This window comes from Myodes glareolus, chromosome 1, assembly GCF_982192425.1.
Source record: "Myodes glareolus chromosome 1, mMyoGla1.1, whole genome shotgun sequence".
Taxonomy (NCBI): Eukaryota; Metazoa; Chordata; class Mammalia; order Rodentia; family Cricetidae; genus Myodes; species Myodes glareolus.
Window position 1 is genome coordinate 23,434,729 of NC_142026.1, and position 12,519 is coordinate 23,447,247.

General features: G+C 39.0%; 1 protein-coding gene across 1 annotated transcript in view; it reads left to right on the forward strand.

Annotated features, from left to right (window-relative positions):
• Positions 1-12,519, forward strand: part of Nyap2 (neuronal tyrosine-phosphorylated phosphoinositide-3-kinase adaptor 2) — a 251,709-nt gene that overhangs the window by 199,415 nt on the left and 39,775 nt on the right. The window contains exon 7 of the mRNA XM_085697751.2: positions 11,476-11,579. Coding sequence (XP_085553877.2) covers positions 11,476-11,579 — 104 coding nt within the window. The remainder of the gene's footprint in view (positions 1-11,475; positions 11,580-12,519) is intronic.

Below are 12,519 nucleotides of genomic sequence, written 5' to 3' on the forward strand. Positions count from 1 at the left end.
AGATGTATATAATAGAAAGACTTAGACAAATGAAACTCAATTTGTGCGCAGAAAAGAATGGCATGGTTTTCTGTGCCGCCTGGTTTTTGTCACCTTGACACCTTCTAGAGTCATTTTGAAAAAGGGAACATCAATTGAGACACGCTCCCAAGACTGGCTTGTGGGAAAGACTATGGTGTGTTTTCTTGATTGATAATTAATGTTGCAGGGTCAACCTAACCTGTGTGGGTGCTGCTAGCTCTGGGCTGATCAAGACTTGAGGAGTAAGCACAAAAGCTGTACTCCTCCATGGCCTCTGCAGCAGTTTCTGCCTCCAGGTTCCTACCCTTTTGTTTTTCTGTCCCGACTTCCCTCGGTTTTGGACTATAGTGGAGAACCATAAGGTGAGAGAAATCCTTTCCTTCACAAGTTGCTTTTGGTTAAAGTGGTTTATCACAACATTAGAAACTATGATATCTTATGGTTGTATATAAGGTTTTATATATACAAATAAATGATTCAATGCACTAGACTAAAGATAGAATACAAGATAATTAGAAAATTTATTTAAAGGTATCACAAAGTCTTTTTAACCCATATTACAGAATTGTACCCGGTTACCTCTGTAGACTTTTTGTGACATAATTTGATATCATGTCATATCTGCTTCACAAATGCCTACATGTGCATGGGTTGGTGTTATTAAATGATTTTTTTTCTAACCAGACAATACTAAGGATCAAACAACAGTGAGTAATTTTAAAGATTCTTTAGTAAGTATTATTTTCAAACCAAGGAATAAGCTTCAGGTTTTTGAATTTCAGTGTAGGCCTTGCCCAGTGACTTATAATAATCAGACAGATTTTCCCAATTTCCACGTCGATGTCCCATAGCCATTCATTCATTTACATATTTCATTCTGTGCCCCCGTGTTAGGTACATACTAGATGCGAATGGTGGTGAAGATGGGGAAATTAATGGCGGAGGCAGAAGTCCAGCTAATACTTCCTTTGGAGCCCATTATCTGGCATTTTGATGATGCAGAGACTACGGCCTCAAGGCTAATTAGGAGAAATTACATTCAAGCAAGAGGGCCGGGAAGGGCTATGATTTTAAGATTCTATGTCCCACGTTGGACATCCTGGACAATGAGGAGAGCAGAGAGGCAGCTCAGAGCCTGCATTTGTTATTTGTGTTTTACCTTAAAATGACAGAAAGCCATTTATGGATTTTTTTTTAAACCCGAGGCTTCTGTGATCAATGGGAGCCACTAATTTATCATCTTCCTAAAACAAAGGCAACAGAATTATGGAGATAAATATCCTGTCCCAAATGGCAGGCCTTCTAAAAGCAAAGGAGAAAGGTGTTCTTTGCTCTTCCACCCGTGCAATTGCTGTTTTTGCAACTAACTGGAAGATGTGTTGTGGCTGATCATGTTACTGTGTTCCCATATTATAATGTCAGTTCTTGAAAGCCTGGGCAACCAGATCACAAACGTTCTTTGGTTGTTTACGAAACACAAAACAGAAAAGTGATAGGTACTTGGGTGGACACTGACTTCTCCCACACTTCTGTGAGAAACACAGGGCCTAAGGTGATAAGAAGAGGCTGTCTGATACCCAGGAACTTGTTCTTGCTTTTCCAAACATTGGCTGGCAGAAACAGCATCGCTGCCCTTGCCCCCTCTCCATTCAATAAAACAGGACACTGGGCTTTGTTTCTCCAATAGTTTTCTAGAATTTTTCTTAAGCAATTATATTTTTTACTTAATGTGGAGTAAAGATAAGGTGTTAATAAAATTTATGGGAGCAGATGAAGTCAAGAATTTGAGTGTCATTGACAGGTCTCTGAGAGTGCCTGCCTACAGAGGCACAAATTCTCTGCTCCGGAGAATTTTAAGCCAGAGTCTTAACTTACCAGGTTTATAATGTAAACCAAACTCGATTCCCATTAAAAACATACACAGAACATGACGTTGTACACTACAGAGTTACTCAGAACACTACCGGAAAAACATGCAATCTGGTAATAATTTCATTGTTATCGAAGAAACCTTGCATTTCCAGCTACTCTCTAATTGCATCTCTTGAGAAGTAACCAGTTGTAGACAGGTCAGCTGATAGAGAATGTAGCTTTACTCTACTTGTCTCCGTAAAAGATTAGACCTGCCGTTTGTCTTGGTATTTGATTAGACCTGCCTGAGCTTTGGAAATGACAATGTGTTGCCTGTGTTTTGATTATAACTCCAGCAACCCGGGTCTTTCACTGCCTGGCCCATGACTCTTGCCAGGCCCTCTGGAAATACCCTCCTATTGGCAGCACTTGGCTATCTTTAGAAAGACTCCATGGGTCCACTGTACCAATACCACTCACAAAGAACACCCTTGCTGTTTCTTTGAAAATCCATAGCAGCAGCCATTTCCTTAAGGGAAGGCTCAGTCTGATAGACCTTAGGTGTTGAGACTGCTTTCAGGAAGTTTAGTGCTTTCACTGCCATCTACTGTTCAAGACAGGAACTACAAGCTCCAAATCACTTGCCTGCCTCCCTCCCTCCTTCCCTTCATCCCTCCTTCCTCACTCCCTCTCCCTCTCCCACCCTCCCTGTCTCCCTCTCTCCCTCGCTGCTTTGAGTACTCAAGTTTCTTTGCTCTCTCAGGCTCTCCATATTTTTAGTTTGAAAGTTGCACAGTGTATTTTAGCACTTTCCCCCAAGTTTGGGAATCTTATGAAATAAAGAAAATTCAATTTCATAAATATGAACTCCTTTAAAATATGATTTGATGTGATTTGCTACATAAATACTCAATGGGTTTCTATCAGAGATCGGCCATTATCATGCTAGGGTTCAGCAGATGAAGGAAATCCAGCCATAGATAGACAGACAGTTAATGGGGGAAGAACAAGTGTTGGTTTGTTTGTTTGTTTTCTCTCTGTTTTTATTAATTTTGCATATCAACACAGTTCACCCTCCCTCCCCTTCTCCCCCACTCCACCTTCCCCCCAACACACTCCTCAGAAGGTTAAGCCCTTTAACAAAGCCTGGCACATTCAATTGAGGCAGGACAAGCCTCTTCAACCTGCATCAAGGCTGGGTGAAGCATCTCCCATAGGGAATGGGCTTCATAATACCAGCTCATGCACCAGGGATAGATTCTGGTCCCATTGACTGGGGTTGCACAACAGACCTGGCTACAGAACTGTCGCCTACATACAGAGGGCCTGCTTCTGGTCCCATTCAGCCTCCCGAGCTGTCATTCCAGAGTCTGTGAACTCCCACAAATTTGGGTCACCTGTCTCTATGGATTCCTCATGGTCTTGATTTAAATGAACTTTTGACATCATTGTGTACACTGCTCCTCAGTGTCCTTCTGAAGCTCAAAGAACATCTTAAAGGTTAGTCACTACTTTTTTGCATATCAATAAATTTATCCTACTTTTGCCAAGTTAAAATCCATCATTTTCTCTCGACCTGCAAAGTACAACTTTCACTTACTGTGATTTATAACCTCACGTGCCTAGAAGATATCAGTTCACCAAAATTATCCTAAGTGCCATTCTGCCATATGTTGAGAGATCCCATTATAAAATCAATATAAAACATCCATTAGTACCTACACTGATCTCATAAGTAAAGCTTCCAAATGTTGCGTGTTCTTAAGCTCATGGTGATAGGTCCGAGTTTCAAAATTCATTTTTGTCTAATGCTTGAACTCATTATTGTGAGCAGATAGCATTGGCTCTCTTCTTTGAACCAATAGAATCTTTGTTCATTCTTAAGAAAATATTTGTCTCTTCCAAAGCTGTGGGGCAAGAACAGTGCAGCACCAGCGCTGTTTGGTACCTTTGCTGTGTTGGACTTGAGAAACAACAGGTTTGAGCATCACGTGTGACATTTCGATGTGATCCATCTGTGTTGTGATCCATCAACACAGTGAAGTAAGATTCTTAATATCTTCATTAACAATGAGTTTGGACCTTATTCTCTGATACCTAAAAGATATTAGGGTCCCTGAATCATCTGCAACAGAGTAAACAAGAATACCATTAAAGGAATCAGGTTGAATGGAGCTCCTGCAAATGGATTTTGGTCAGCCATGTGGACCTTTATTGATGTCTGTAAGTCATTAAGCTAGCAGCATTGAGACTTAGGCGATTGAAATATAACATGCCATTTCCCTTTATATGTCTCTAATAGAGCATGAAATTTATAACTGCTCGCTCTTTCATGTTTGCTCATTAACCCACTCTAATAAAATTCCACTCTAATAAAAAGAAAATGTCATTAGAATTACAGCTAATTTTAATTTTAGTATTTCTGAAAGTTTTAACATCAGCAAGTTAAGTGATATGAAAAATTTAAACTTATTACTTTCTTCTGTTTTGATATTCTGTAGTAGAATATGCTGTTGGAGGTTGTTCATTCAGGCTGCCCTGACTCGAAATAATCACACAGAAACTATATTATTTAAGACACTGCTTGGCCAATAGCTTAAGTATAAGTCTTGCTAGTTCTAATATCCTAAAGTAATGCATCTCCATTAATCTGTGCATCGTGATGAGGTCATGGCCTATGGTAAAGTTTCAGCATCTGTCTCCCCCTGTGACAGCTACATGGTGTCTCACTGACTCCACCTTCTTTCTCCCAGAATTCAGTTTAGTTTTCCTTTCTAGTTCTATTCTACTAAGCCACTGGCCAAACCAGATTTATTCATAAACCAATAAAAGTAACACATAAACAGAAGCGCTTCCCACACCAAGAATATACTATATTTTCTAAATAGTAGAAATGGTTTTTTTTTCCTAAAATTGAGAAGATGAAATGGAAGTGGCTTCTCATTTACTCTTTATATTTTAAATTTCATAACACAAAAATGAAATTTCTACCTACCTAGCAATATATTCTCAGTTCTGAATCAACTCATCTTGTGCGTTTGAGTTTTTGTCTCAACTAGAACATTTGCCTTATTCAGTATTTTTAAAGATGATTAAAGATTGTATTTGTTCAATAGACAACATATCTTGTTTGGTACATATTTATTCAAGAATTTAAGGTAAATAAACCTTTTTTTAGTGAAAGCACATTTTGCATCCATTTGAAGAGGAATAAATGCATAGGGTGTTATTCTGCAAGTGGCTGACATAGAAAAACATATTCATGCTACATTCTATTGTGTCTCCCTGTAAGAAGCTACAGCACCTTGAACATCACTATCCAGGGAACAGAGTGATTTCTATTTGCTCTGTAAGATATAACAAGATGAAGACCACGGATCTTGAACATACAGATCACAAAAAGGAATGAAATAAATGTTTCCATCAAGATATGTATGTGATTCTCTTTCTCTTACATATAACAATCCTTATAATTCTCTACATTCTCTACAGATCACAAGGCTCACACTGTGTGGCCACATCACTATTCTTAGGAATTTAGGTTTTTATCAGGTCTCTGAGACTCCTGACTATTACCATACAGGGCTTGGGTGATGGTTCAGCCGTTAAGAGCACTGCATGCTCTTCCAAAGGTCCTGAGTTTAATTCCCACCAACCACTTCATGGCTCACAACCCTTTGTAATGAGATCTGATGCCCTCTTGAGGAAGAGACTTGGTTAGTTTTCCTCATCCACTTAGACTATGAAACCCAATATGGACAAGTTCAACAGAACTACCATGTATGGGCTGCCAATGCATGTTTCAGCATTGCCAGGGCATAAATTCCATTTTTTATTTCATTTCAGTAGAGTGACTGTATTACTCAACCCTTCCCAGAACACTGCAACTAGCTGGTTCAGGACACCGGCAGTCATTCACAACTGCACAGGTCTCTCTTGTCCCATTGGAGGAAAATTCCTTGGAAAACTAGGAAGAGACATATCTTCTTTCATGATAGATTTTTATACGTTGCTGATATTTTTCCAAATGTTCATAGTCACAAAAACGATGATAGCAGTTTCAGATTTGTCTTCCCTTCAGGTCCATAGCCTTAGCACTCGGGCCTATCACCTGCTCAGAGATCTACAAAAATATCTGTTATTGAGAAGAAAATGCATACTTAGAAGGTCATGAAGATGACATAAGACATCTAAGACATGACCTAAGACAGTCATGAAGATGGCTGTCACATAAGCATCAGGACCTAAGTTTGACCCCCAGAACCCATGCAAAATAAAAGATGGTATAGTGATCTGCACCTATAATCCCAGAACTTGGGGGTCGAGAGAGGATAACCTCTAAGGCTTCCTAGACACCCAGCCTGAGCTAATGAGTGACCTCCAGGGCAGTAAAGGACTCTAAATAAATAAATAAAGTGGAAAGCACCTGAGGTACAAATGAGGCTGTCCTTTTACTTCCGCATGCATACACATATGTGCACACTCACTACATACTCCTGTATACTCATGTGCACATGGATGGATGGATGGATGGATGGATAGGCAGACAGATGGATGAACACACATGCACACATACACAAACAATCCTGCTGTGTTAACAATAAGAAAAATGTAACAACCAAGCAAAATGTTACAAGGGGTGGAGTTATTAAATTTACAAACAAAAAGATGCCGTTATGCTTGCAAAGTTTTTCTAGACTAGATCTTTCAGTGATTTTGTATATGATGCTAGGTTTGTTGCCCACATTTAAAAATCTCAAACTGAGGATGGTGAAATCAGAGGCTCATGAGTTCAGGACCAGTTTAGTAGCCAATTACATGTTAATAGGATTAATTGAAACTCACTAATTAAAAATAAATTATTAAAATTCATTAATAAGTGTGTGCACATGCATTCATGTGTGAAAATCAAATTTAGTTCATAGCTTTAGGTCATCTTAATATTTTTGCCATGATAGGTTACAAAAGTTTTAAATGTCTTTGGAACATGTCACAGGTTCCCACAATTATTAAGCTGCCAATTTATCTCAAATGACTTACATAATTATATCTTATACAGAAATACAAGTCTGTCGTAAGCACAATTTGATGCACTGGGGGACAGGCTACAGTCTAACTACGGTGCAGTTCTGAGCCCTTGATTGGCAGCTTTGAGGAGCAGCGCTAACTTGGGAACCAGGACATGTGTCTGTTAGGACATGTTCTGCTGGAAGGAACATCAAAACAGAGGTGTGATGGGTGGGTGCCCACATTTGACTTGTTTTTCTTCTTTGATGCTAGATGAAAGTGAGATCTTTTATTATCTATTTATTTATTCATTCATTCATTCATTTTGGAGAAAATGTACTCATCTCTAAAGATAGGGCAGGTAGTAGTTTGTCTTTCTGAAAACAGGGACCAGCATTCCACGACAAACAGGTGCCTCCTCTTAGAGCTTCTCCTATATCGGTGTTCAGGGACACAGTCAAGAACAGAAATCCGTTTCCCCTTATAAGGGGAAGATGAGAAATGACTGTTGGGTTTTTTGTTTGTTTGTTTGCTTGCTTTGTTTTTTGAAACATAAAAACTAATAAGAACTAATGAGTTTTTTAATTCACTGAGAACTGAAATGGGGGAAGTGGGTTATTATTGACATGGAAATTCCTTGTGGTTATGACCTGTAACCTCCTTCTTTTTCTTCCTCTTTTGAAGTTCCTGGCTTCTTCTGTGTCTGTTTTTGAAACACCTATATTGCTCTTGTTCTTCTCCTCCTTATAACTGGTCTTCACTGTCATTTCACAAGCAACATCTGCCTCTCTTGTGGAGAATTATTGGTAGACTTTTCAAAGGAAAAGCTCATTTTTCTAGGTAATAAAAAGACTAGCTGTCCTCTATCTCACGATTAACCTCTTGATGGAATGAATGTTCTTGAAGTCAGACAGCTCTATGTTACATTTCTTCTCAGGCATGGGTTTATTGCTTTTTTGAACTCCCAAATTCCAAATGAGCCCCCAAAACCTAAAACTCTAATTGGAGAGAAAACTTAGGTATATATTGTTTAAGCCTGAGATAGTCTTTTGTTTTTGACTATTAGAAATTTGGACGGTTTTATTTTGATGTCATAGCCTAGACAATCTCTAAGAAAGAAAGTAACAATGAAAATTTTTCTAAGTTTTTCAGGTTGTGTGATTCTCTTTTCCCAGAAATCTCAGATATATAAGCGTTTGTGGCATCTATCTTCTCTCATAAACAACACAACAAACTCCAAGTGCATTGGAGCTATAGGCCATCAATTGGAGCCAAAATGAGGAATAAAACTCAAACCATTAAAAAAAATGAGTGTTGCTTCACATGTGTGTAAATGTTGGTGTGTGTGTGATAGGAATAGTGTGTGTGTGTGTGTGTGTGTGTGTGTGCGTGTCTACATGTATACATGCAGACATAATGATTTATGGAAATAATCTCAGTCTAAATCCGCATGTAGAGTCATAACCCACATGATGTAAACTAGTATCAAACATTTGCTTGTTGGGTGACCTGACTCCAGAGTTGGTCGATAGGGTGTCTTGCAAGTAGTATAAATTGCTATGTGCAGTGGGTTGCAGATGGTCTACATGTATAAGCAGGCTAAACACCCCTAGCATGATCTGAATTGACTTCCAGGGGCAAAGCAAGGCTTCCCTGTTCACAGTGAAATCTGGCATCTGATTGGACGGTACCGATATGTGCTCTGCAAATAGAGCGATCAATGACTATATTGAGAAGATGGTAATTAAGTCAAGGCTGGACTGAAAACCTCAGGAATGGAAATTAATCCTAGGTTACGTTAGACAGTATAAAAGTTCAGGCAGTTGCTTTTTATCAGATAATATCATCAATATAATCTTGAAAGGAACCTTGAAGTAAACAAATCGTATGCAAGATCTTATCATAAGAAAAATATATTGAAATGTCTCATCAGATATCCTAAGCCAGTAATGGGAAATAGACACTCACTGGTTTCTTGTAGAGACCTAATTGACCAGGAATCTGATGGAGGCTTTATCTGCGATTTCATGTGATAAAAACTGATATTACCTTATTAGTTCAGCCAAGGATTTGTGCTTCCTGGTAAATTAGGTTAGACTGTAAATGACAGTGACATTTTAGCTATGTCCTCATATAATATAGGCAATGTATAATATACTCACTCAAATGCCCTCAATTCAAATCACACACACCAAGCTAAAGTTTTCTGATATGAGCGCTAGAGGGTGGTAGCCCCTTGAGTGAGAATTATTGCCTTAATGTGGGGTAGATGTAGACCTCAGATCCAGGTCTTACAGCATAATCTGTGTTATTTGATTGGTTTTAGAAGATGTGCTGACCTCATCTTAAAAAGTCAGAGTATCTTCTATGATAGAAAAATATATAATAATTTTAAACATCTACTTTATGGTCCTTTCCAACTGGAAAAATGCTCAAAAGTAGTAAGCACTGAATACACACTAAGTAAATTTGGAAGATGGGAATGAAAGCAAGATCAAAGGATGGTTTACAGTCTTAGCAAACAGTGAGACCTGATTTAATGGAAAGTTGATGCATGGGAAGAATGTGAGGGTAAGGGTAGAGGCAGATCATGGTGCATCTATGAGCAGAGAAAGAATTGTCTATGTTCTAGAAAGCAGGGGATAAAGGACCAAAGAGTAGACATTACTAAATGGTATCAGATTGCAGAGGGTTTCTGAAGTAATTTTTATTTTTTAACATTAATATGGGATCATTGCAAATATTTAAATAGAGAGGTAAGTCAACGACAATCTAGGAAATTCGGTCTAGCATGGATTCCAAGGTTGTTTTGAGTATAGATATTATGGGAGCCAGTAAGAAGATCTCAGAGGTAAGAATAAAACAAACAAGAGATGATTTTGTAAAGTAAAATTAAAGTTCTAACCAGACTATTCATGTACATAAAGTGGGGGGGGGGCAAGGAGCTGAAAATGTCCACCATTTTTCCAGGAAAATGGAAGCAGTAATCTTGCTATGCATTGGGAAATGCGGGTTGGAGGGAAGCAGGAGATGAGTGTAAGACATTAGGGAACTGGGCTTTTCTTTTAGAGGCATGAGAATGGCCTGCTGTGCAGAGGCACTGAGCCCCAGGACCAAACAAGAGCACATGGAGAGAACAGACCTTTAGATCTTGTATGTGACTGAAGGAGAAATTGCCAGAAGGCAAGAAATGCTGCCCTGTGTGGAATAGAAGGACAAAGAGAGAGCAATCAGGACAGGATGGAGAAAGAGGAGGATGTGCAGGCAGTAGATGGAAAGACGAGAGAGGAATATAGTCAGTTTCACTAAATATAGAAGGGAAATAGAGGTAAGTTCACTGCACATATGTATGCAAGCATGCGTGTATGCAGTACATATATGGGCATCTGTTTTTTCAGGGATAATAAAAGCCAATGTCCACCAGGGACACACATTATTCCTTTCCAAACTACCACCAAATGAGTATAGATGCAGCATTTGCCTCCTGTGAAAAAGAATGAAGTTCCTTGGAGTATGGATACTCAATGTCTTCACCACACATCCTTTGCACCATGTTTGGGGCTGGGCTATAGTAGGCATTCGGGAGACTCATCACAGCTGCTTGTCATGAATCAGATGCCTGATTGCTGTGTAGGGTCTGCATTCCTCAAAAGAGAAGGAGAACCCTTTCAGGGCAAGAGAAAGATTGTGGTCACTGTGCTCAATCTGGTTCATTTTACATGGTAGGTATAAAATGATTACCCAAAAGATTGCAAATGATTCAGAAGATGATTGTAAAGCTAAAAATGAATGGAGGGGCTATAAGATTTCCTAGTGGGAAAGAAAATTGCTGGCAATTGTAGAAACTGAACTGATTCCTATAAGGTGTCTTCTCTGTCTTCCACTCATGTACACTCCATGCCATGTGCATACTCCAAACACTCGCACACGCGCATGCATACACACACACACACACACACACACATGCACACACACACACACACACATGCACACACACATGCACATACACACACACCAAATCTATCAGTCAGCCTGTAGAAAGAAAATGGAGAGAAGTTGAAAACAGTGTTATATTAAATGCATGATAAACATAGTCATAGAAATATGAAAGGAGGGAAAGAAGGAGGGAGGAATAGGTGGAGGGAAAAAGAAAAGGGGATCAGAGGAGAGAGGAAGAATGAGAAGAAGGGAGGGAGGAAGAGAGAGAAATAAAAAAGGAGAGGAGTTACTTGGAGAGGGTAGATAAGACATTTTGGGGTCATGGATTCCTAGGAGCCAAAACTAAAGATGAGCTAAAAAAGAGTCACTTGTTTTACTCCTGAATGGGGTGGTTTTCTTCCATGGAAACTAATTGTAGTTGATTGTGCAGGGGAACACAGCCTGTGCTTGAAGGGATTCTGCCTCTACTCCATGGAAACTCGGCTTTGAATAAAGCGCCTTAGAGAACAAGTAGTTATGAAAATCTTTATCCCTGGCGTAATTATTAGACAACGCCAGAAGTATTTTGTATATGTCCACATGCAGCACACCAGGAGAGCTCCAACCCACCAACTCAGATGTTTCTCAGCTACTGTTTTGTCTCCTCCTTGTTCACAGAACCTAAAGTAAGCTGCAAGCTTGGCCGGTCTGCATCTACATCAGGAGTTCCTCCTCCTTCAGTGACTCCTCTCAGACAAGCCAGTGACCTACAACAGAGCCAGGTACCATCATCGTTAGCCAATCGTGATTGACTCCCTGTGACGCAACATACCAAATGCCTCCCACCTGTCTGTCCTGTGTGGCTGTAGACAACGTTTGAGTTTGCTTTGATTTCTCTCTGTGTGGATGGGGAGGGGAGGGGCTCGGCATCTGTGTTTTCATCTCCCAAGAGAATGTCATTCTTCTCTGTGATTGGTGAAACTTTCTTTGCTGTTTGTTACCAAATCGTTTTTGTCTCTGATTTTCATCATTCTGAATTATCAATGTAGTTAATGTGCACTCTATGTATGGGCATAGTGGCTACTTTAAAAAAAAATTCGTTCTCTTTTCCATGTTCTGTGTACTTTTATACTGTCTCTGAAAATTTATCAATATTTGATAAATTTATCTACTTTTTGTGTAAATTTCTTTTAAATGTTTTGTCCACAATATTTGCACAGATGTTGTCAATGGATCTGTACATATATTTTAACTCTTATCCTACTATACTGTGATATTTGTGGTAATTTACTCAGATTTTTATTTAGCTTCAAGCATGACTGTAAGACCATGTCAATATTGATGTTCTTATAAATATTCATATATCTATCGACTCCTTTGGATTGAATGTGGCAGCTAGTCTTTCTTCATTCTTAGGCCATAGAAACAAATTAGCTAACCGGATAACTTAGATATTTACCAACAGCTGTAGATTAATAGGACAACCTTGTAAAGAAATGGCATTTCTCTCTTTAACCAACGATATCAGAAACGTTCTCAGAAAAGGGAATGTAAGTGTCTATGCATGGCAAATGAGATCTTCATTATCACTTGGAGAAAAGAGATAAAAAATAAAGGCATCAGCTAAAATACCATTTATTCCTTTAGAGCATAAGATGTCCTTTTGATGTTCATTTGGATGCATGGCTGTGAATGTGAGTTCAAGACAAGGACAATCACTAC